The 25,394-nt window shown below is 39.2% G+C and overlaps 1 protein-coding gene across 1 annotated transcript in view; it reads left to right on the top strand.

Moving 5' to 3' along the window:
• Obi1 (ORC ubiquitin ligase 1) overlaps nucleotides 1–25,394 on the top strand; it is a 49,319-nt gene that overhangs the window by 11,797 nt on the left and 12,128 nt on the right. The window contains exons 2-5 of the mRNA XM_028879914.2: nucleotides 1,341–1,476; nucleotides 6,430–6,521; nucleotides 10,151–10,399; nucleotides 13,991–14,079. Of these exons, the coding sequence (XP_028735747.1) occupies nucleotides 1,341–1,476; nucleotides 6,430–6,521; nucleotides 10,151–10,399; nucleotides 13,991–14,079 (566 nt within the window). The remainder of the gene's footprint in view (nucleotides 1–1,340; nucleotides 1,477–6,429; nucleotides 6,522–10,150; nucleotides 10,400–13,990; nucleotides 14,080–25,394) is intronic.

Consider the following 25,394-nt stretch of genomic DNA (forward strand, 5'->3'; position numbering starts at 1 on the left):
TCCTCTAGATTGAAAGATCTCTTTAACTAAATATATAGAAAATTTTGATTGCTTTTAAATTGTTTCCCTGATTGCTTTTACGTAGTTTCTTACAAGGTGGAGCATCTTGATGTCCCTTATATAATGTGTATGGTTCTGTCTTCAATATTGGCTTCCATAAGTTTTAGAGGGATGGCAGTCATGGTACTGGAGAAGTAATTGAGAGCTACATCCTGATCTGCAGGCAGGGACCAGGGTGTGGGTGTGGGACTGTGCTTGGCTCAGGCTTTTGAAACCTCAAAGCCCAGTAATCTACCTACCTGCTCCCACAAGGCCATGCCTCCGAATCCTTTCCACAGTTCTACTTCCTGGTAACTGAGCATTAAAATATATGAGCTTATGGGAGCTATTTTTATTCAAACCACCTCAATTACCATTCCAAACTGGCTACTAGTCTAAGGAAACGGCTTCCTTCATTACTGGGCTTCTTACTCTTGGGGTATAAGTTACTTTTAAAAATACTACAGTAGTATGTGGTTGGGAAGAAGGGACTATAGGATAAATATGGTGCTGTCGTCCTAGTATTTAGAAGTCTGGGGCTCTTAAGAAATTTTATGAACAGCAGGATAAAATTAGAACATCCATGAACATAATATGACCTGAATTTCTAGTCATGTGAAGAGGGGAGAGAAGAAGGAGAAAAGAAAGAAAGGGAGTTATGTGGTGAGATAGGAAACAAGAGACCAGGGAGAGGGCCAGACTTGGTCTTTGTTTATCAACCAACTCTTGTGGGAATTAATCACTGTTACCAAGACCTGACTTCCCCCAACACAGAGTCACCTTTCTTAAAGGTCATATTACCCCAATCCATTATATTGGGCAGTGAAGTCATGACAAACCACTTCAAAATCATTACATATCTTTTTGTAATGCTTAGTAGGGGGTTGTTGGTACTTTATGATATAGTGGAATACACTGAAGAATTCACATTGATGATTCTGCTATCCTATAATTTTAGTAGAAAATAGGCTGAGGGGAAAAAGTCCCAGAATTATTAAATAGGAAGTATTTTCCTTTTTGCCCATGAATGTTAAATACATAATAAGCATCTCAGATCAAAGTTGCGGTCTCCATGACCAGCTCTTGTCATCCAGCATCTCTGTCATAGGAGGACAGCGTGGTCAAGAGAAGCATTGTTTGACACTCCTCAGTGTGCTCTCCTTACCCTACTTACTACCCCATACTTGAAAGGGACGATTTGTTTGCTCTAAACAAAATCATATTGGGAATCCAGTTATGGCGGTTGCTCTGTACTAAAAGTAATGTTTCTTTTTTTTTTCCTCTTTTCTTCTTTTTCAAAGGTGCGTCAACCAGTTGTATGCACCAACAACCATGTGTTTTGTTCCATTTGTATCGACTTGTGGTTGAAGAATAACAGCCAGTGTCCAGCTTGCAGAGTCCCTATCACTCCAGAAAATCCTTGCAAAGAGATTATTGGTAAGGGTCTATTTTATATGTGCATAAGATAGATTTAAGACAATTTATAAACAGTGTTTGTATGGGGGAAGACTGATAAGTTTCCATTGTTAAAGATCAACATCATATTGGCTTTCTTAGTAATTATATATAATATGTTGTGCAAAGGATCGTAAAGATCTGAAATAACTCAAAGGCCACATGCAGCTTATATTAGAGACTGCATGTGAACAGAAATATTAATAGTTTAAAGTCACGGGTGCTAAGAAGGGCAAATAAAGGGCTAGAGAGTGTTGGAAAGAAGGTGAGGAACTCTGAGAGAGGCTTGATGAAGTTGGTGACATTTAGGTTTTGAGCAAGGGAGTGGTGTGCCCCAAGGGTGCTTTAGCAATGGTGCCTGGGTGGTGGTATGTGGCCTGCACTATAGAGGCTAGACAAAATTTAGATAGTCAGATTGGAGACTCTGGTCCAGTAAAGAGTAATATGAAGCTAATTAAGGTTTAAAAAAGAAAATTAGTGCCACATTAGGAGAGGCAAGAGGAGTTTCAAACAGCAGCTAGGAGATAACAGGTTCAGAGAGACTCTTGGTGCTTTGTTTTTACTTTAGGGGTAAATTTTTGTTTATCTTCAGTAAACATTAAAAGTGAGCCTATAATTAGCCAGAGGTACACAGCACCTTTCAGGAAACTTAAGTAGTTGTAGTGGTCTAAAGTTAGGGAAAACTGTCTTCAATACTGTTTGTGATGGAAATGGAAAGGAAGATACATGACAGAGAGCAAAAGACTGAGTGGGACTTTGGGATCCAAGCTGGCTGCAAAACTTCTTTTATGGCCATGGGTGAAGTCTTGCAGAAGGCTCCTTCTCTGCTACTTTGCAGTCTATGGGTTAAACTCTCTATACTTAGACTCACTTAATGTTAGCAAGGAGTCAGGTCTTTGTGTAAGATGAGAGCATTGAAATTAAAGTAGTTTAATGCTTTTCCTTAGCTTTTTATCGCATCTCTTCCTGCTTTATTCATTGTAGTTGGAAGTTTTTCTGTGTCCCAGCCTGCCGGTGGTTAGGACAAATCTCTCCCACTCACATCCCCCAAGTAAACTCATAGAAGCTTCTATTAATTATAACTGCCCAGCCATTAGCTCAGACTTATTACTGACTAGCTCTTACACTTAAATTAACCCATAATTCTTATTTATGTCACGTGGCTTGGTACCTTTTCTCAGTTAGACATTTACATCTTGATTCCTCTGCATCTGGCTGGTGACTCTTGACTCTGCTTTTCCTCTTCCCAGCATTCCTTTAGTCTGCTTGCCCCACCTATACTTCCTGCCTAGCTACTGGCCAATCAGTTTTTTATTAAACCAGTGTACAAAAGCATTATCCCACAGCATTTCCCCTTTTCTGTCTATACAAAAAGGAAGATTTTAACCTTAACATAGTAAAATTACATATAATTGAACAGTTATCAAGCAAGAATTATAGTTATAATATCTAGTTTATTTGTATTTGGCAAAATTAAAGAAAATATTCTATCCTATATTTGTGAGTCTAAAGTTTCATATCTAATTTATCTTTTATCATAACCAATATAACCATAACCAATATAACCATTACCAATAATTATAACTATCTAGTCTTCAACTACACCAAAGACCTCAGAAGGATATATTACTGAAGTAAACAGGAAGAGCATTGTAACCAATTTTTAAAAAGTTCTGGAAATGACAGAAACAGCTGACTACCTGGACAGTTACCCAATGTTCTTCTGCAATGTTGGGGCATTCATTCTTCAGGCCTAGAGTCTCTCAGTCATTTTTCTCTGTGTCCTGTAGAATGTCTGGCAGGCTCTTCTATAAAGCAGGAACCTGAAGGACCATCTCATCTTGTAAAGTTCAGTGGTCACCTTCATATGAGTCCTGCATGTCTAGTTGATACAATATTTTGTCAAGCAGTCCAGACAAGAACAGTTTCTTGCCCGAATGCCTATTTTTGCTAAGAAGAAGATAAACCCCATATGGAGTATCTTTGATGCCCATCTTTATCTTTGAAGTAAATCGGTCCTGCCAGGAGCAGACATGTCTCACTGTCCAGAAAGTCTGTTTTTAAAACATTTTAAATGCCATATTCTGTAGGTCTTTGAAGTGTTTGAAGATTACCTATCTAATTGAAACATATCTATGTATACTTAGAAAACTTAACATGACTACAAGTTTGATTCTCGTAGAAGGCTAATTATTAATCTGTATTTCTTAATTATCTATTACAATTTAAATGAGCTGCACAAACATAATACCTTAAACAAGAGTAGAAATATACATACAGTATAACAAAATTGACTTTAAATTTGTATCAATAAACTAAAATCTATATCAATGTAAAACATTTTTAAAAAGTTGCTCTTTAAAAGTAGGTTCAACAATCTATCCTTTTATCCTATGATATCTATAGCCTATATTTCTATGATGTTCCCCTGTTTTCTTTTAGAAAGAGATTGACTATGACCAATAACCATTTGTAACCAACTACCTAAACAAAGACAAACATACATAATCTATTTTTTGGGAGTGTGGGTGTAGTTTTCTAGGCTACTTCCTGCAGATATAGGGCACTGTATTCTTATGGGGATACAAAGAAAATTTTAGGATTATGGTCAAGTCCTGACTGGAGCAGTCTGTGAGGCTGTATTCTCTGAGCCAGTTGCCTTGAACCTGTTTTTGGATATTGGATCATCTCGACCATGGTGTAATTGGAGACCTTTCAGGAGGTCTTGGTTGTTCAAACCTGATGTATCTTAACCTAGAAGCCTCTTGCTTCCTGTGAAAACAAAAGCAGAGCCTCCTTTCCAAAGCAACGTATCCTTAGACATAAATTTTGAAGTCAAGATACCTTTAAAATATACATATTGGTTTAATTCAGCAGCCTTTATAATCAAATGTCTCTCTCCAGTTAAAAATCCAAAAAGCAATATAATCCAGACTCTGTGTGTGATGTCCATCTTTACGTGGCTTATTTTTATATTACTTTTACTGTCTCTTTAAAAGACTTTAGTTTTTAAAATTTTCTATTTCTTTAATATAACTGTCTATATTCTTTTTTCTCTCTTTCAAGCCTACATACATTTTTACACACAGTGTAAACCATTCAAAGTCTTATTCCATCTGAATCTGCCTTATTGTGAATGTATTGCTTTAAACTCCAGCATTACAAGGACTTACTAGGACTAAAATAGCAGCTTTGGCTGCTGGCTCCACCCACCTCAGCTTCCCCACATGGCGGAACTACATTTACAGCCAGCTTTGGGAGAACCATGCTCACTGCCGGATTCCGGGAGGCAGTGGGTCTATGCCTCCCAGAATCCGGCAGTGTGTAACCCAAAAACTTTTTTTTTTTTTTTTTTTTTTTGTTATAGCAAAAGCTAAATCTGCCATGCAGTGCACTGTGTGGCTTGGAGATGCCTCTGTGTACCATGGGAATATGTCATGTTGCACTCAAGCCCACATGCCATTGTGAACCCGACATACTGTAGCTCACTGCTTGCCTGAGAGACACAACTAGGAAGCTGTTTTTAGCTCCATTTTAGAATCTTTTTTTTAAAGCTTTCTTAGGTTTTAAGTGGAAACTCTTGCCCCTCGTTTTGGCACCATTTGTAGTTGGAAGTTTTGTGTCCCAGTCTGCCGACAGTTGGGACAGATCTCTCCCACTCATATCCCCCAAGTAAACACACAGAGGCTTATATTAATTATAACTGCTCGGCCATTAGCTCAGACTTATTACTGATTAGCTCTTACACTTAAATTAACCCATAATTCTTATCTATGTTTAGCCACGTGGCTCGGTACCTTTTCTCAGTTAGACATTTACATCTTGCTTCCTCTGCATCTGGCTGGCGACTCCTGCCTTTCCTCTTCCCAGCGTTCTTTAGTCTGCTCACCCCGCCTATACTTCCTGCCTAGCTACTGGCCAATCAGCGTTTTATTAAACCAGCAAAAAACCTACAAAAGCACTATCCCACAGCAATTCATTCCTATCTAAATCATACGAATGAACTCTGAGATGAAATAGTCCATTCATCCTCGTGCTTGGATAGACTGTCTGAGAAAGAACATCTGTAAACTGTTTTGGCTATCGTGTTGCTAACACAAAGGCAGTAACCCCAGTGTTAGTTCAGAGCTCTCTGAAAGAACTCATAGTGGGTGCATTTCCCACAAACTGGGGTGCACAGCTAGTGCTGGCCCTCAGTCCTGTAACTGTAGTGACCTGTAACTGGGTCATTAGATTCAGTGAGAATTGTGCCACTAGTACCCAGATGTGTTTTAATTAACAATTGTCTTTAGATTTGTGGTATTCAAAATTGATAAATTAATCCTGTGTGACCCTTTCTTCCCTTGACTTTGCTATGGTAAGATATTTAGGTAAGTAAACACAACACTGAAGGTATTTCTTTGGGTGTTGTTCATGTTTTTCCCCCCTCGGGGTTAAAATAAAGAATGGCCTAATGGTAACCACCCCACCCCCCAAGATCCCAAAGTCCCACTCAGTCTTTTGCTCTCTGTCATGTATCTTCCTTTCCATTTCCATCACAAACAGTATTGAAGACAGTTTCCCCTAACTTTAGACCACGACAACTACTTAAGTTTCCGGAAAGGTGCTGTGTACCTCTGGCTAATTATAGGCTCACTTTCAATGTTTACTGAAGATAAACAAAAATTTACCCCTAAAGTAAAAACAAAGCACCAAGAGTCTCTCTGAACCTGTGATTCTTCTAGCTGCTGTTTGAAACTCCTCTTGCCTCCCCTAATGTGGCACTAATTTTCTTTTTTAAACCTTAATTAGCTTCATATTATCCTTAACTGGACCAGAGTCTCCAATCTACCTATTCAGATTTTATTTCTGGGAAGTTGTATAATACAATATGAAAGAAAAGTTCATTTTTATTTTACCCAAAGCAAGCAAAACTGAGGATTTTTTCCCCTCCAGGAGGAACAGGTGAAAGTGAACCTATGCTAAGCCCTACAGTCAGGAAGCACCTTCGGAGAACAAGACTCGAGCTGCTCCACAAAGAGTATGAGGTAACTGAAACAGCTTTAATGTGATTTCACAGTTGACTTAGGTCAACCGGTCTGAGACCCACATCCTGTGAACCCTTGCTCTTTTTATTTTCCTCGAGTCTTCTTTGGGGAGGAGGGATTGTTTGTTTTGGAGAGTCTTGTGACCCTTATGATTACACATATTCACCCCCATGCCTAGTCTGAAACATTCAGTACCAATCAAAAGGTATTTGATAAGTTTTTCCTTTTCTATTTTAAATAGGGAGATTTTTTTTTTTGGTTTTTCAAGACAGGGTTTCTCTGTGAAGCAGTCCTGGCAGTCCTGGAACTCACTCTGTAGACCAGGCTGGTGAGAAATGGTTTTATTTAAGTAAAGACTAGGATTTCATAGAATAGGAAAAAGTGGAAACATTTCCCTTTTTTCTTTTCCTTCTTTAAAATTATTTTTTAATTTGTGATTTTTATTTTATGTGTGTAAGTGTTTTGTGTGCATGTTTGCCTGTGCACCACTTGAGTGCCTGGTATCTGAGGGCAGGAGAAGGTGTTGAATCACCTGGGGCTGCCATGTGGGTGCTGGGCATCAAACCCAGGTCCTTTAGAAGAGCAGCAGTGCTCTTAATCCCTGAGCTGTCTCTCTGGCCCCCTCCTTTTTAAAAGAGTGTGTGTGTGTGTGTGTGTGTGTGTGTGTGTGTGTGTGTGTGTGTGTTGGTCTGTTTAATACTCTGTACTTCTTTGGGTCAATTTAAAAAAAAAAAATGAGCAATTAGATTAAAGAAGCCCACTTAGGGAACTCAATTAATTTGTTACTGCTTATAGATTCAGTGGTGATTATAAACATGATGAATTCTGGTACACTAAATAAAAGTTATGTCATCTGTTAGCCCAGGGATTTCAGTGTGAAATATGTTATTTCAGATTTTCATCTAAAGGTGAATGAGCTACTGATCTATGGTGAAGGTGGAATTTTTACCAATGAACGACTGCTGCTGGAATAAATATTCTTTTGAATGGTAGACATTCAGCCCTGTTGTCATTTTCTCACCACTAAAGGAGGGGTGGAAGTTTTATAATATATACATCTCCATGTGCATGTGTGTGTAGATTATATTTGATCTGGATGTATAGAAGATATCCAACCCTTGTTTTTAGCAGTTAAAGGCTTTTTGTGGGGGTAAGGAAACACACGTGCAGCAGACACACAAGGAAAGACTGAGGGGCAAAGCAGAGGGGCCTTGTGAAGCTAAAAGGTCAGTCTTTTCTCGAGGGCTGGGGTGTTTTAAGACTCTGAAGTGTCTTCATCCCCTAATTTAGGGTTGGTCAATTTGAAGAAAGACAGAATGACTGATTGGCCCACAACAAATATTTATACTGCTATATACATATAGTATGATAGAAAGTAACTTTAAATTAGACTTTGTACATGGAGACTACCTCAGCTGCCTCAAACATTTTAATATACTACAGCATAAGTGATGAAATAAATGTTCATTCCTACATGTTTTCCACATTTGTGAATAGATAAGTGCATGTTTATTTATTCATTGAAGAATGCAACTTCTTATATTGGGTATTGTAGCACATCCCTTTAATTCCATCACTTGGGAGACAGGCAGGCAGATCTCTGCGAATTCAAGGTCTGCCTGGTCTACATAGTGAGTTCCAGGACAGCCAGGATTACATAGAGCAGTGATTCTCAACCTTCCTAATGTTGCAATCTGTTATTTCTCACATTGTCGTGCCCCAACCATAAAATTATTTTCATTGCTACTTCGTAGCTGAAATTTTGCTTCTGTTATGAATCCCAGTGTAAATACCTGATATGCAGCACCTATGAAAGAGTTGCTCAACATCAGGTTGAGAACCACTGACACAAAGACCTTGTCAAAACAAACAAACAAATAGTGGGGTCTGGAAGAACACGGTTTCTTTTAGAAATGCATTATAATTTACTAGTAAATAGTACTGTAACAAATCTAAAATGCACTCTTCCATAATTAATAAATGCCATAGATATTAATTAGAGAGGTCATTGACTTAAGTCTATTTTCTCTTGCTTTAAAGTCAGAACACCTTAACCTGGCTTATGCTTCTGTAAGCTAAAGTTAAGGCATTGTCAACATGATGATGGAACAAAGGAACAAGAGAAGTCGGGAACCCATTCATTGATAACCTAGATATTAGTATTAACCCATTCATGAGGGCCTCTTGGACTAATCACCTGTTGATATTTCCCCCTTGTAATGGTCTCACAATGACAGTTACATTTCAGCAGGAGATTGGGAGGGACATTCAGACAAGCACTGACATTTGGAGTTTCTTTTCTGTTAGAATTTTTGCCCATCTCAGATTAAGATGATATGTCCATTATAGAAGAATAAATGCTATTACACTGTGGCTGTGCTTCTTCCTCGGGATCGTTGGCTGCATTGGTCCACGAGAGTGGAGGGAGCAGAAGTGGGGAACAGGATTCAGACAGCTGTGGGTACGATGGAGACAGCCCTCCAGGAGACAGACTTCAGTGAATCAGCTCAACTTTATTCCAGAATATAAGAAATATATAGGATTGGGGAGCCTGGGGACAAATCCTAATTTGCATTAGGTGGCATGCTCTTATAACAAGGCTTCGTAGGTGGCAACAGGGTCCTATCAAAATGGCTAGAGCACTTGCCTAATTACCATGTGGGTCATCGGGGGAAGAGCTTTTGCAGAGAACTGTGTCAAGAGTCTCACCCTTGACATAAGTCAGACATCCTGGGCCCAGAGACATCCTCCACATAAGGTGGGGTAGAGAGCAGGAGGTTTTTGCTGGAAGGAGGGAGTCCTCCATGTTGCCGATCCTAGAGAAAGCTGCCAGGCTACAGTAGTCTGCAACCTCTGATCAGCAGAACCTCCCAGCATTACACAGAAGAATCTGCTCCAAATGTTTGCTGTCACATGCAAGAGCAACAGCAGTTCCAGAGTGATATTTGGAACAGCTCTGACTAGTGGTTGAAGGCCCACTACTGATATTAATCTGGGGTGAAAAGTGGAAGAATCTCATTCCTACTTCGATACAGAAGCAAAAGTATAAACAAAATTCTCGTTGGCTATTTTGAACAACAGTTTTTAAATTTCTCCCTATAAAGCAATTAACATGCCTTAAATTTTCCTTCTCAATTAGAATCTACTTTATGTTGAAATTCATGTTTTGTTCTTTTTTTTTGGTTTTTTTTTTGGTTTTTCGAGACAGGGTTTCTCTGTGTAGCTTTGCACCTTTCCTGGAACTCACTTGGTAGACCAGGCTGTCCTCAAACTCACAGAGATCCTCCTGGCTCTGCCTCCCGAGTGCTGGGATTAAAGGCGTGCGCCACCACCGCCCGGCATGTTTTGTTCTTATTTTCTTGATATCTTAACAAAATTGAAGGATTGACATTTATATATATAAAACCATAGTTGTCTTTGAATTAAAATGTAAGTAATTGGTACCAATTTTTATAAGAGTCAAAAAGCATTTTGAGAATTTAAACTGACTTTTTCCTTACAAAACTATACATACACTGAATTAGTGTATGTATAAAAGTTTGAGTGTAATATTCAAGAACACATTGGCTTTGGCTTAGCATACACAAGAGTTAGTCCATACCTGATTATTGAATTCCATGCTCTTTCAGGATGAAATAGATTGTTTGCAGAAAGAAGTAGAAGAACTTAAAAGTAAAAACCTCAGCTTGGAGTCACAGATCAAGACTATTCTGGACCCTTTAACCTTGATGCAGGGCAGCCAAAATGAAGACAAACATCCAGCGGCAGATAATCCAAGTAAAACTGACCTGGAAACCGTAGCAGAGTGGAAGAAAAAACTCAGAACAGCTAATGAAATCTATGAAAAAGTGAAAGATGATGTGGCTAAGTTAAAAGAGGTAAGTTGTAGTCTGGGGGAAAAAATCTATGATGGTTATTTTTAAAGTTCTACAGTATTTTAAGTACTTTCACAAGTATAAATAGCCATATACCTTGACTCTCCATAAGCTAATTTGTGAGAGCAGGACTGAACCCTGGATGAGCATTTACATGCAATACGAAAACATAGTCTCATTAGCTGTCATTAGCTGCCAAGAACCATCAGGTGGTTCCATTTGTGACTATATTGGGAGATGCTGTCGTGCTTGTGTATGAGAGTTCTTCTGGAAGAATTGCATCAGTGGAAAGGATGTGTTTCTGTCCCCCATCTTTGTGGTTTGCCTTCATTTTTTTAAGTTTACAGCAGTGGCTGCTTTTTAGGCATTGAAACAAACATATCCCATTTCCCAACTTAGCAAAGAAACATTTATTCACTTGTTTTTTGAGGCAAAATCTCACTATATAGCCCAAGATTGTCTGGATCTTGTACTATGTAGCCCAAGCTGGCCTCAAACTAACCACCCTCCTGCTTCACTCCTAGTGTTAGGATTACTGGTGTGTCTCGCTGTACCAGCTGAACAAAAGATTTTAACAGTATCTTTCCTAGCACTGCAGTCTCTGGTCTTGAAAGCTGAATATAAGTACATATTGAAAGTTTGCTGACTAATTCAGAGAAAGCTGTGAGAAGACCACTTATACAAAAGAGTAATGTGGCATATGAGGCGGATTCATTTTCCTATTTGTCTATCCATCCAACAGGATAGAGAGAATATTAATATTAGTTGAGGGGAGGGGGAGCAAACTTTTAGGATTTTTTAAATCTAGAAAGGAGATAATGATGCATGCTATTAACACTAGGGCAGTGACAGGTATTGCATTGTTTTCTGGAACAAAGAATCTTTAGCTTGACTTCAGGATTATCTACCCTGGAGTACAGTAGTGCTAAATGAGTATGGTTTTATAGCACTCTTTTCTACAACCGCCCTTTTAACCTATCTGTATTCTCTTAAAATGCTCTTCTTGTTCTGAATTACTGCATCCTGAGCCATGAAATCATTAGTGGACTCCATATGATATTTTATAGAAGATCCACTGCATATTAGCTCTCATATCTTCAGAGAGGTTAAGTAGTAGAGGAACATCTTCAACTCAGTGTAAACCATTGTCCATATAGAAAACAAATGCTGTGCAATTCATAAAAGGCCAGTGTGAAAGGAAGAAGGAAACTGCTTTCAGAAAAAAAGGAACTACATCCATACTTCCCTGCATGCTTATAAGGGAAGTATATAGTTCACTTGTGTGTTAGCAGACAGCCTTAGTGTAAACACGTTACCTTTGTGAAAAGATAAGAAAAACTAAAAGGAATGACATCTAATATTATTAATCAGCAGTTTCTCCTGTGACTTCCAATTTTTCCTTTGAGCCACCAGCAAGCTGTGTGTGGTGTGTGGTCTTCTTTTTTTTTTTTTTTTTTTTGGTTTTTCGAGGCAGGGTTTCTCTGTGTAGCTTTGCGCCTTTTCCTGGAACTCACTTGGTAGCCCAGGCTGTCCTCAAACTCACAGAGATCCGCCTGGCTCTGCCTCCCGAGTGCTGGGATTAAAGGCGTGCGCCACCACCGCCCAGAGCGTGTGTGGTCTTCTATAGTTACCAAATTTTTGGCAGAAATACTTCTTAGAGCATGAAGCTCTGTGCAGAATTCACTCTGGGCTTATAATATCACCGTGGAGAATATATGAAAAGAAGGCTTTGTAAATCACAATTATTTTTAAATTCAATGGTTACAGATATCCTAAGACATCAGAATTATTTGGGATATTTAATAAGCCTGTTTGGGGTACCCACTGATAGTATTAAGTAATAAATTATAAATGAGTAAGAAACATGGACTATAGAGACAAGACACATATATGAAGTACAAATAATGATCTAAGTCAGATGCAGGAAAAGAAAGGATTCAGGAAAGTACAACTTGGTGTGAGCAAATGGACTTCTGGTGCTTCCTGGATTCAGTGAGTTTGGAAACATTATGAGACATCATTCCCAGTCAGTTGAGAATGCACAATTATTAAAGTCTTTGATATCCCTAGGTAGTATAAGTAGGCAGAACTCTACTGTTTATAACCTTTATTTCCTTTTAATAGTTAGGAGCTATCCAGTCTATAATGAGAAGTATTAAAAAGCCACAGGACTGGTGAGGGACCTTGAAACATACTGATAATGATACCAGTATTAGGGTATGGGGGTAGGGAAGGAAGTCAAGTGAGTTCTAATTTAAGCTTCTTGTCATCATCAAAAAATATTCACTAAAAAAAAAATTCACTAAGTGCTTCTCTTTATGGTGCAATGCTTGAAAGCTTAATTCATGGTTGGTATGTATGAGGAAGTAAATGGCTTTCCTTGTATCTTGGGGGGGTAATAATGGTGTCTATCAGTCACTTAAAGAATTAACCCTCCGCCATCCTGACTTGTGTGCATCCATGAAGGTGAGTGAGTGCTCAGAGCCCAAAATGAACTTGGATAAGTTTGAGTAAGGGTATAGGTTGCAAATGAGTATTCTCCACCCTCCTTTTCTTGTTACTGTTGAGGTACAGTTATATTTAAGTAGGCAAGTAATACATTCTGGAAGTTAGTCAAAAATGGGTCGGTTTTTTTTTTTTTACTATTTATGTTTAAAAATTCTTAGTTTACCCTTTTTTCCCCTGACAGTAATTCTATGACTTGTTAACTATGAAAATAAATGTTCTAACCATAGCATTTTCTTTGCTGAGTGAGTTAAGTTTGGTGTCTGATCTATAGAGTTTAATTTTGTTAGTAGTACACAAATGCAGTAACGGAAATTTAAATAAAGGGGCTTTTAAGAAAATCCTCGACTCTAAGAGCATTGGTTTTGTTTGTTTGTTTGTTTTGTGTAGGCTATCTGTGATGCTGAGCTTCCAGCTTCCCCCACCCCTTCTTTTTGTGACAGTCTGTGTATTCCATATGAGCTACTGGATGCTTTTTAGTAATTTTAGATATTGAACAAATCAAGAAAAAAAAGTTATGCTTAAAGGACTTTTTTCTTACATATGTATGTCAAGGGACAATTGGTGGAACTTACTAGGAAATACTACCCAGATTTCAAGGGTATCAGAAGTTGAAAGACAGAAGAAGAAGGACTTGTTGAATAACGAAAATCAGTAGCTCTCTTGTGTTAGATTTATCACTAGAGAAGTGTTTAAATAGTAACCAAGAAATTAGTCTCATGGTGTAAGAATTAACTCTTTAGCATTAGTTTGTAAATACTTGTGGATGATATAATCTTGTTTTGTTTAGAGCATTCTATTGTGGTCAAAACAAAACAAAACCACATGATCCCTTAGTGGCTTTGAGCTAGCTAACTAACACAGCTTCATTTCCCTGAGTAGAGGATTTAGAAGGTGCTTGGGGATTTTAAATGCCTCGTTGTAGTCACAGTTTCAAGCTATACCCCCTGGTAATTTTACATTTCTGAGGGCTATGTATAGTGTTCAGTTTTCTGATATTGCTGAAGGAATGCAGATGGCTCATGTCATAATTTTTACAAGGAAATTTTATGTTAGCTTATGTTTAATTATTTTTAACTCTTCTTCTAGGCAAATAAAAAATTGAAGTTGGAAAATGGTGGCCTGTTGAGGGAGAATTTACGACTTAAGGCTGAAGTTGACAACAGATCTCCCCAAAAGTATGTATCTCACAGAGCAAGGCCTCTTGTCAGTGCTTTGAAGCTGACTCTGTCATGGCTTGTGGTTTCCATTGACTCATTATTTAGGAAAGTGGAATGTTTCTAAGTCAAGTGCAAGTCTTAGCTTCAGTTGAGGCTAATTTAGAAGAAGGGATTTCATTTTAAACTCCTTTCCTTTTTTGATGTATAAGAATATTGTTTTATGTTATCTAAGACAAATGAGCCTTCACTTGGTTTTACATACAACTATTTAATAGTACTAGTGAATCCTGAGCTTAAAACAGTGCAACTTTAGCTGTGTTCTGACATAATCTTGATTATAGTCAATTGTCCATATAATGCATTCTCTGCATGATACAGTAAGATGTGATGTAAATTACTACTCACAAGTGAGGTGGGGGCATAGAGATTAAACTCACTTATCTAAATCTGCCCAGGAGTTAGTGATAGAAGTAGGATTTGAGCTAAGGTAGTACCACCTCAGATTCAGAGTGTTTAGCAATTACGAGAAAAGCCTTGTCTGAAATAAAATGTGGTGTTGTCCACTAAATCTTGAACTACATTGAAACTATAATGAAGTGAATTGACTCTCCTTTTATGATGGTGGACACTTCAGTCTGTGTTAGAAGTTGTAGGTTTTGACCTTCATAACATTTAATTTGGTTTGTCTGTTTAAAGTAGTAAGAAGGAACTAGGAGTTAAGGGGTGAAGATGGAAAAGAGATGAGAGCACTTTTGGAGTCCTCTCCCCTTTCCCCACAGGAGGACACAGACAAATGAGGAGGTAGTAGGGATGCCAAAGTATGCAGTCTCTGAAGGACGTGTATCAGAATGCCACCATTGCTTTGCTTCTGACCACAAGACTTCCTTTTTCTTTTGTAAGAAGACAAAGCAGGAATAAGTAAATAATGGATGCATGTCCTAGCAGAGAAGAACCAGCTCTTGTTGAATGCAGTGCAGTTAGAGGATGGGAAAGTCAATCCTAATTACACAAAGGGGACATTACAGACCAGTGGTGACAAAAGGTAGAGCCTTTACTCTAAATGTTCCCTTCTCCAGTGCTCATCCAGCCCTGTTTTCTTTCCTGTCAGATAATGTCCTACTTTGACAAATTAGTGAAATAAGCCGAGAAAGTGTTGCTTTTATGTGGGCTTGAATCCCTGTTATTGGCAGCTCGCCCTGCCAGTCACAGTAATGCTTATCCATTAGTCGTTTCCCACAGCGTGCTGAATGGAATGAAAGCTATTTTGTTTGTAGCTTTTATTTCTTGAAAAGTTGCCCACCAGATTTCAAGTTTAATGCCAGCACAAAGATGTGTGCTTTTAAATATCCATAACTTCTACCAAATAAATAAACTGGAGAATCTCACCTGAGGAAATCTGGCCTCCATCTACTTGCAACCAAGCAGCCACACATCTGAATCCACCATCACTTGCCATCTTTAATGTGCATTCCTTCTTCTCTTTATGGGAAGGGAATAGTTTCATTTGAACAGTGATTTGAGCTGACCCCTATTCTAGATCAATTTGCAAAGTGCTGAGGTATTAAATGCATTGTATGTGATTTATAGCCTTGTTTACTCTGTATCAGTAACCCCTGATAGGATTTGGAGACAAGCTGGTCAAAGCTGAAAATACTCAGATATGCTTCACTACAGAATACTTATGTTTGTGTAGAAAAGAATATGAAATTTCAAGAATTTAAAAGTAAATGCAAACATACAAAAATCACCCATTCATTGCCTTCTCTGCATAGGAAGTGCCTTGACCGATGATTACTCCTGTCTGGTTGTCAAGTGTAAAGGAATACTTCTTACACTGTACCATGGTGTTATTCTCTGATATATCCCACAACTTGAGCAGACTGTTCTCTAAGTCACACATAAGAGTGCACTTTAGACACCAGAGTAGGCAAGAATGAGGAAGGGGTACTAGTCATCTCAGGCTTCCAGAACAAAATACACACACAGTTTGACTTAAATAATAGATTTATGTTTGCACAGGGGCTGAAGACTGAGAACAAGGTTTGGCAGGTTCATTTCTCGTATAGGCTCTCTTTCTGACTTACTGACAGCAACCTTTTTATTATGTCTTCAAATAGTAAAGAGAGGAGAATGACAGGGTTTTTAATCTCTCTTCTCTCTCTAAGAACACGATTCTATAGGCTGAGGCCTCACCCTTGTGACCTAATTTAACTTTAATTACCTCTTGAAGACCTTGTTTCCAAGTATTAGCACACTGAGACAGAGGGCTTCACATAGTCCGTGACTGACTCCCCTTATTGAAAACAAGGGGAACTTGAAGGTTTCTGTTGGTTTCAAGTGAAATAGTTTTATCTTTTAGAATGAAAGTCTGAGTTATCACTTATCTTTCTTGCTGTGTCTTTCAGTTCTATCCTTGATCCTCTGTTATATATAATCTTAAAGTGTACTGGACATTTTTCCATCTTTAACTTGAATGAAAAAGTCCTCTGGAGCACACAGATGCTCTAGTAGACACATTCTTCAAGGGTTCAATCATCCACTCTGGTTTTTGTAAAATTAATTGTATCTAAGTAGGTGTTCAGAAAATGGAGTCTTTTTTTCCTCTTTAGCATTTTCCTTCTGAATTCATATGCTAGGAGGAGAGCAGCTATTTGATTGGTCAGTTCATCCTGATGTGGCTTCCCAAAATAAATGTCCACAGTTTAATGGGTTATGGTATGCCTTTGAGTTTACCAGTCTAATATCTGAAGAATACTCAACTCTAGAGCCAAACCAGAAATATTTAATGTTTTCTCTTTATTTAATATGAAAGGAGAAGCTTTAGCCGGGCGGTGGTGGCGCACGCCTTTAATCCCAGCACTCGGGAGGCAGAGCCAGGCGGATCTCTGTGAGTTCGAGGCCAGCCTAGGCTACCAAGTGAGTTCCAGGAAAGGTGCAAAGCTACACAGAGAAACCCTGTCTCAAAAAACCAAAAAAAAAAAAAAAAAAAAAAAAAAAGAAAGGAGAAGCTTTAAACTATGAGAATATATGTCCTGCCAATCACTGCCATAGCCTGGGTTCTTCTGCTCGCATATCTGTTAACAGTCTTGAATTTTTCCTTCTTGGCTCATAGCACGACTATATTTATATTTTATGTAATTGTTTCATAACTTCTTCTCTTTGAGCAAAAACTACAGTTTTATATTCGAAATTTTATCTACTACATTTTATAGAATGTTAACTGGTGATCTGGTTTTAATACATGTTGGTTGAGTAAATGAAAGAAACACATAGCCCTGAGACTGTTAAGTATCATGGTTATTTAAGAAAATGTTTATCTTGAACTTTGGGGGCAGTTATAGCAAAATATCCATAAATTGAATGGTTTCCAATTAATTTCTTACAGTTCTGGAGGCAGGGAAGTCCAACACCAAGGTGCTGGCAAACTCCGGCTTTGATGTAGGTCCATTCTCTGATTCATAGATGGTTCTCTTTTTCTTGTGTCTTTGTGTGGAAAAAGGACAAAGAACATCCCTGGGCTCTTTATGCTGTTACTAATGTCATTTGAGAACTAACGGCCTCCAGTGGCTCTTTTGACAAATGGCGTTACAGCCCCATCCCTTTCTCCAGTTGTAACATAACTAGGCTTCCTCTACTAACCTAATTTCACCAGTCAGGCCCACCTCCTAAAGGCTCTACACTCTTCACACTAATGCCATAGAGATGACCAGGTACTTGAAACATGAGCCTTAGGGATGTACTCAAGCTATGGTACTCTGACATATGACATTCCACTGTGGCCCCACAGCCCTGCCATTTGTAGAGTTTGTGGCCTGTCTTGTCCTGGCTCCACAAAAGCTTTCATACATACTTATTCCACTATTTTTTTGGCATCTCTAAAATCCTGGAGTCTCTATTGCAACTTAGACTTCACCTCAAAGCTTGACTCATAGCATGCTCAGGTGCTTCTCATAGAGGATACAGGCTCATGGGTGTTTTTTATGAAACCTGGGTACAAGCCTTTGGCTTTATAACTTGCATTCTATGTGCCTATAAAACAGTACCATATGAACAACATCAACTGTTGCCAGTTGAGAAATAGTGTGGCCCCTTTGCACATGCAACAGTCTCCGTCTCTGCCTGCAAGGTTAAACCTGGGAAAGCATTTTACTGGGTGGCCCTAATTCTAGCAGGGGGCCCCTCCAGCTTTCTATTTTTAAATGGATTCCAAGGGCTTTTGCTGTTTTATACCCTGGGCCTTTCAATGGGAAGGTTAACACCTTCAATTATTTCAGTCAGTGATACTAATCTTATTAACATCTACATTGAGCCATTTCATAGCCTGAATTCTGTGCTGTGTAGAAACTTTCACTGACAAATAAATTAGACTATTATTAATTCAGTCTCACTTAAAGTTTCAGGACATAGACAAAATGTGGCTAGATTCTTTGTCAGAGCATTAAATAAGCCCCTAGCTTAATTGTTTCTGATCTTTGTTCCCATCTGAAATTTTGTATGTAGTCCTTACCATCAGTATTTCTGTCAGCATTCTGGTCTTCAGAATTTCCACTGGAGTCACCCCTTAGAGGCTTTGAAGACTCCGTTAGCCCACATCTCCAAACTCATCTACATTTTCCCATAAACCATTTCCAAGGGCCTAAGAACTTCATGATCACATTTACTTTATTGAAGCAGTAACCCCATTCTTCATAATAATTGTGCCTAGTCTTTTCACATTGCTGGGGTCAAAATACCCAACAGAAGAACTGAAAAGAGAAAAGGCTTGTTTGTTTTTTTAGCTCACTGTTTCAGAGAACTTTGAACACATCAAAGGTGGAAGACATTGGAAAGGTTTGTCTGTGTTACCAGTGTGTGACATTGGAAAGGTTTGTCTGTATCTTGAGGCAACTACTGTTCCCGTGGCATGGACCAGGAAACAGCTAGACCAGAACAGAACCAGGGAGAGATATAACCTTCAAAATTTTACCCTAGTGATCTGCTTTCACCCAAATGCTCCACAACCTTCCAGATAACACCACTGGATGGGTTAGTCAAAACAATAAGGGACATTCAAATTCAGACCATAATAGGCAGACATTTTGCCCTGTTGCCAGTTATGCCAAAGCGGCTACTCTTGTCGTGAGTCACCTCAGTTGTAGAATGTACAGCCAGATGTGGACCATTTCGGAAATTGAGGCTAGAGAGCTACTTCAGGTAAGAGTGCACATTGCTCTTCTAGAGGATCCCAGTTTGGCTTCTAGCACCCACACCAGGTGGCTTACAACTGCTTCTTACTCAAGCACTCGGAAATCTAACACCCTAGTCTGGCCTCTGCAGGCACTATGCTCACATACTCCACTCAGACACATGTTCACTCACACACACAAATATTTAAAAAAATAAAAATGTCATTATATAAAACTTGGTTATAAAGTTTTGATTCAATGGCTTTTCTTTCTGTAAATATGTATCTTGGTAATGTGTTATCATTGTGTCTTTGTTATGGTCTATGGTTTGATGTCTTCCTGCATGCAGTTTACTGTACAACAACCTCAAGGTTTGTCAGTTAGACCTGTGTTCACCCATGCCCACCCTCCTTTTAGGGGAAGTTAAAAGTTCTCTGGACAGTAAGAACCATGTCATATTAGTAGGTAAGAAAATAAGGGCACTAGAAAGGAAGCAATACACTTTTGGATTATGGCTTGAGATTCCTTACCTTCTTACTATATTTGTGTTTCTTGAACCATCTTGTCTTCTGTGGCTTTAATAATCAGCTACCAGTGTGTCAGACTATCTAAAAACAAAGGTAAGACATTGACCTTACTTCCTGTTCTGAACTGCAAATTCATGTTGACGTTTTCTACTCTTGTCAGCACAAAGCATGGTGGTTAAGGGCTTAGTTCCAGAGACAGAGTACCTGAATCCAAGTTTCTGTGCTTCCACTCTGCCCCTGTGTTCTCTGCATAATTCATTTCCTGCTACACTCAGAAACTGTCTATGGTACAGTATAAATCAAGTTGCTTAAATTTCCTACTTGAAACTGCCCAGTATTTTCAAAAGATGAAATCCAGACTCTGCATAAGCTCTCCTGTACCTGTCTTTCTTCCTTCTCCATGTTCCCCAGCTCACCTCCTCCAGCTTTCCTGGCCTTCTGTTTATAGAACATGCAAGGCTAGCATCCTCTGCTCAGAATGCTCTGCTTTCTGATCTCTGTAGATCACCAAAGTCATTTTTCCTGATCATACTGTTGAAACCAGCTCCTGCCTTTATTGTTTCCTATTTCTTGTCATAAGGCCAGAAGAAGAAAACCATACAGGGAATATTCGAGGATGTTGATTATAAACATGGGTTCTAGTTCCAGACTCTCTAGGACTGAACACAGGCCGTTCTTACAACCTCTGAAGTTTTCTCCATCTCAATTTTGGGTTTTTGTGAAATGGGCCCAATGGAACTTACCTACCATAAAAGTTACACTCAGGATTAAGCAAATTAAAGTTTTAAATGTACTCATAACAGAGGCCATTGTTAACACTCAGCCAGTCTTATAGTATGGTCAGTTTAGTCTTTTCATTTCCTGAAATTACCGTGTTCATTTAGTTGCTTATCTCTTTGTTGTCTATCTCCTCCATTCTGAACTCTGAATTCAAAAGACTAAGAATTTTGAAGCCTATCCTTTTTACTTCTAGAACTCTTAGACCTGTAAAGCACCTGGTAAGTATTGGTTAAATAAACAAATTAACAAGTAGATAATATTAAACACATTATTTAGCTTATTGATACTCTCAATTTCTATAGATATATACATTGAGAGGATTAAAGAACTATTTCTACATCTCTGTATAACATATATGCTACTTACTGTTCCCTTGCTATGAAGAGACACTGGGACCAAGGTAGATTATAAAAGAAAGAATTTGATTGGGGGCTTGTTTACAGATTCATGGGGTTAGTCCTTGGCCAACATGATAGGGAGCATGGTGGCAGGCAGGCATGGCACTGGAGCAGTAGCTGAGAGCTCACATCCTCATCTGCAGACAGCAGACAGGCAGAGAAAGACTGGGGCTGCCATGGGCTTTTAAAACTCAGATCCCACTTCTAGTGGCCCACCTCCTCCAACAAGGCCACACTTCCTAATCCTTCCTAAACAGTTCTCCCAACTGGGGACCAAACATTCAAATTTATGAGCCTATGGTGGGGGGGCACTCTTGTCAGACCACCACAGCATGTAACAAAGAATGTAGAAGAGGGGTGTTTCTTTGTCTGAGCCTAAATAATTATATCCACTATACTCCATCATGTGCAGAAAACTACTTTTCTCTTGATTTTTTTGTGTCCTTCTCAGCAACTTCACTACTCATCAAGTTGCCAAATATAAGATGTTAATCCTAGTTTTACTGTTTCTCCTCCTTCCACACCTGGCTGTTCAGATGCTCTTTTGAACATACTTGTCAGCTCTACGTTTGTAAGCTCTCATCTCATTTCCAGCAGCCAAGATAGCCATCATTTCTTGGTCAGCCTCACTATTTGCTTCTTTTCCTTGAGGGTGCCCTGAACCTTGAGTATCCACTTTATTGTTGCCTGAAATCTAGACTATAAATCTGATCTTCTTGTTCTTCTATTTGATGACATTTGGTGCTCCCAGTCACCTTCATAGTAAAGCTTAAATTTCTAACTCCAGTCTACAAGGCTTTGAGTGCTTGACCTTTAAATTTTCTTGAGTTTTCTCTTGCCTCCTCCTCGTTTTCTGTTCTTGTGGGATTTTTCCCTGGGCTCACGTTTTTGTTTGTTTGTTTGTTTGTTTGTTTGTTGTTGTTTTGTTTCTGCTGTATTTGCATACCTTGACTCAAACCTTCTCCCTCATCTTCCCTAGTCCTATCTGTAGCCAAATTTCTAAATGGTCTTATTAAATAAAAAACATGGAGCCAAATATAGGGGCGAAAGCCTGAGAGAGATCAGGGAAATAGTGAGAGCCACCAGCCAACCTTACCTCACCAACTCTGCAGCTTCCAAATGCGAGCTACTTCCTGTCTACCCACGCTTTTATTGCCTTGCTGTTCTACCCTCTCATTGGCTCTCTTAGCCCAGCTACCTCACTTTCTCTTCCTACACAGCTCTGTCACTTTCTGTCTGTCTATACAGACCTCCAGGTCTCTATGGTTGGTACTGAGATTAAAGGTGTGTGTCACCACGCTTGGCTCTGTTCCATAGTGTGGAACTTGAACACAGAGACCCTGCCGGCTAAGTGCTACCACTCCCTGACTTCTTTGTTTACTTAAAATGGCTGGCCTTTTCCCCCTGATCTCCAGACAAGCTTTATTTATTAACGCACAAATAAAATATCACCACACCTGTCCAGTATTATTAATTATTATTATTATTATTATTATTATTATTATAAGTTAGTGGCTACCACTATTTGAAATCAGCCCAGTGTCACTATGGTGAGAACCTCCATGATTTCCTAGGCAGAGGTGCAGAGGTGGGCCATGCCTTCCTTTTGTTTTGATTATTCTGATACTCGTTATGGTAGCAGTCATGCTGCATACAGATCAGCACAGTGACAATCATGACAACTGACTCTGCCAGCCCCAGGGCACTTAGATAGATTTCCAGATGCATGTATGTATATTTACACTCTATAGTTCTGTCATGTGTAACTTCCTTTTCGGGGACTGACGGAAGAAAGCTGTCCTTTCACTCTACTATCACTTAGAGTAAACTAACCAGAGTGGCAAGATTTTTAAGTTTCTTTCTGAACTTAAAGTGTATGAGAGTTTTAAGATAACAGGACATCAGAGATTAGCGTTTTCTCCAAATGAGATCTCCAAAGGAACAGATTTCAGAAGGTTCTCTAAAGTATGTCAGAAATTAGCAGTTCCAGAGGGAAACAGAGATTAAGTTTCTCCAGTCCTCCGTTTCTAGTCTCTGTGTAAGCTGGATTATCTCTCTGTGCTGGCTTTAAGCTGTGGATCAATTCTAATTCATGAGTCTGCTTTTCCTAAAGGAGCCACATACCAGTCCATTCCGTTTCTTAGCGCACTGCTGATCTGGCTGGTTTGGGCTGCTCTTCTCTCTTGACCTATTCCAGCACTTTTTTTTTTCCCCCTCCAGATTCTGCTCTGACAAACACAGTGAATCTTGGTATTTGACCCCAGCCTGATCTGGTGACTGATTCTGTTCTGCCCTTTGGTTTTCCCAGAAGGAGAACTTGTAGACTGTCAGGGGAAGCATGATGATACCCTGGGGCCAGACTGTGACAGCAGCTTGTGCTCTAGCCCTTGGGCTGGGTGCCTGAGGGGCCCTTCTCTGTATATATAGCTAATTGGTGATAGACAGTTACTGCAGTTTTCTGCCTCTTTGTCTTTATTGTGTTGATAGGATACTTTAGGTGCTCACGATGCATGTTGATAACTAAACAGTGGGGTTTTCAGAGAGATTATGAATGAATGTTTGAGAACAAGAACAATGGCTTCTACTTACCTTGTAGTCCTTCCTCATAACCCCCTGAGCACACACAAGTCCTAAATAACTCATCTGAGTAATAATTACTGAGGAGCTAGATCACAGTTCTTTTAGTTTGACTGTTCTTTATTCAGAGAGAGAAGGGACAGAGAAAGAAATGAGAGAATTTTGCTAAAAATGAAAAAATACATATACTAATACTTATCTGGGGAGTTTTCAAAACGACTTCTCACTTACCAGTACTATCTTCTACTGCTGAGATTCTGTTAAGATTACTGTGCTTTGGAGATATGCCTGTTTTTACTCTGTAAATGAAAAAAGATGTAAAATAGTATTTTTCCCATGAATGATTAGGATTACCATCAATGTCATGCAAACTAGTCAAGGGCAATCCTTTACTAAATTTCCCCCCCCAAAATGAGATTTATCTCACATTCCAATGAGTCTGTCTCACGATCGCATAGAGAGACTAGAGCTGGCTTGGGAGTGGGAAAGGTGACTCACTGTTACAGTTCTCCAGTGAAGGGCCAGACCCAGGCTCTCACCAGTGACACAAGAAAGGGAAAAGCTGGCAAAACCACAGTCTGTATTTCCCCGTGTGACTCTAAGTGACCTGGTGTGGGTTCATGCTGTGTTAGAGACTTGCCTGCAGAGGGATGAATGTGACCCATCCCCGGTCATTTCTGTTGAGAATGTCAGGTTCCAGCAGTGTAATCCTTTAACTATAAGTGCATGGTTACTTTAATAAACACTAAAGAACTTTCTTTAAAAATGATGCTACTGCTGCTGTTTTTAAACCTGCTCTCCATTTGAAAGCTTGCTAAATAGATTCTACCTCGCTATTGTTTTGAGACAGGGTCTCCCTGTGTCTCCCAGATGGCCTCAAACCTGGAATCCTCCTGTGTTAGCTTCTGAGTAGTTGGTGTTAAAGGCAGTGCCACCATCCCAGCTTCCACCTGGTTTTTGAAACGTGACTTTGAGAAAGTGCAGGAAGGAGTTGTTCCAGTGCTCTCTGTCTAAGCCCGTCAGTAACCCCCCCGTAAATCAGGTGCTGCTCTGCGTGTCACCGTCAGTGGTGGTGACAGTAGTCACTGTGGTCGTTAAATATTTGTTCTAATTATTCTTGGTGAGCCACAGATGAAAGTGTGCTTTCCTTTTTTATATTTTATTTTTTGCATGGTTGGCCAAGGTGCAGAAATCGTTTGACTTGGGTTTGTAGAAGATGTGTTTCCTGTATCCCCTCAGTATACCTCACTATATTACGTTTTTATACAGGTACGATGTGACTAAGATTGTCATAGACAGTACTTTTTTGATTGGAAATTGCCTAGGAGTTTATGTAACTAAAGTGCTTAATTTTAAAAAGAGAAAAAGCTTTGAGGAAGCGTTTTCAGGAACATGTCTCAGCAACATGTAGCCAGCTGGTAACATGGCTCAGTGGTATAGAATTTGCCTATCATGTATGAAATGCTCAGTTTCTAAGTCCATGATTTGGGTGGGGCTTAGAATCAATTTTCTTTGTAGTATCTAGACAGAATATTTCTACGGCATCCTACCAAAGCATATCCAGTGATGAAGTAGACATGGAAAATGTACAGTCAAGCCATAGGAAGGTAAGAGAAAAACCATGCTGAGGCATTTGAGTCTTCTTTCCCACGAAGTAAAATTTTGAGTTTCTTCAGCTCTGCTCTTCCCTTTCCTCTTTACCTGAAATACCCACTCCCACCCGCCCATTTTGGACCCTCTGTGCCCACATACAAGGCAGGACCTCCAGCTAATCTTTCCTATGTTTCCCATTCCCACCAGACTCAGACTTTTGATAGGTTCATTATGCAGGCTACTCACTTAAGTTATTCCCAATCAAAAATTTTTTCAAGTCAGGGAATTTCCTA

The sequence above is a fragment of the Peromyscus leucopus genome, chromosome 9, assembly GCF_004664715.2.
Source record: "Peromyscus leucopus breed LL Stock chromosome 9, UCI_PerLeu_2.1, whole genome shotgun sequence".
Classification (NCBI taxonomy): domain Eukaryota; kingdom Metazoa; phylum Chordata; class Mammalia; order Rodentia; family Cricetidae; genus Peromyscus; species Peromyscus leucopus.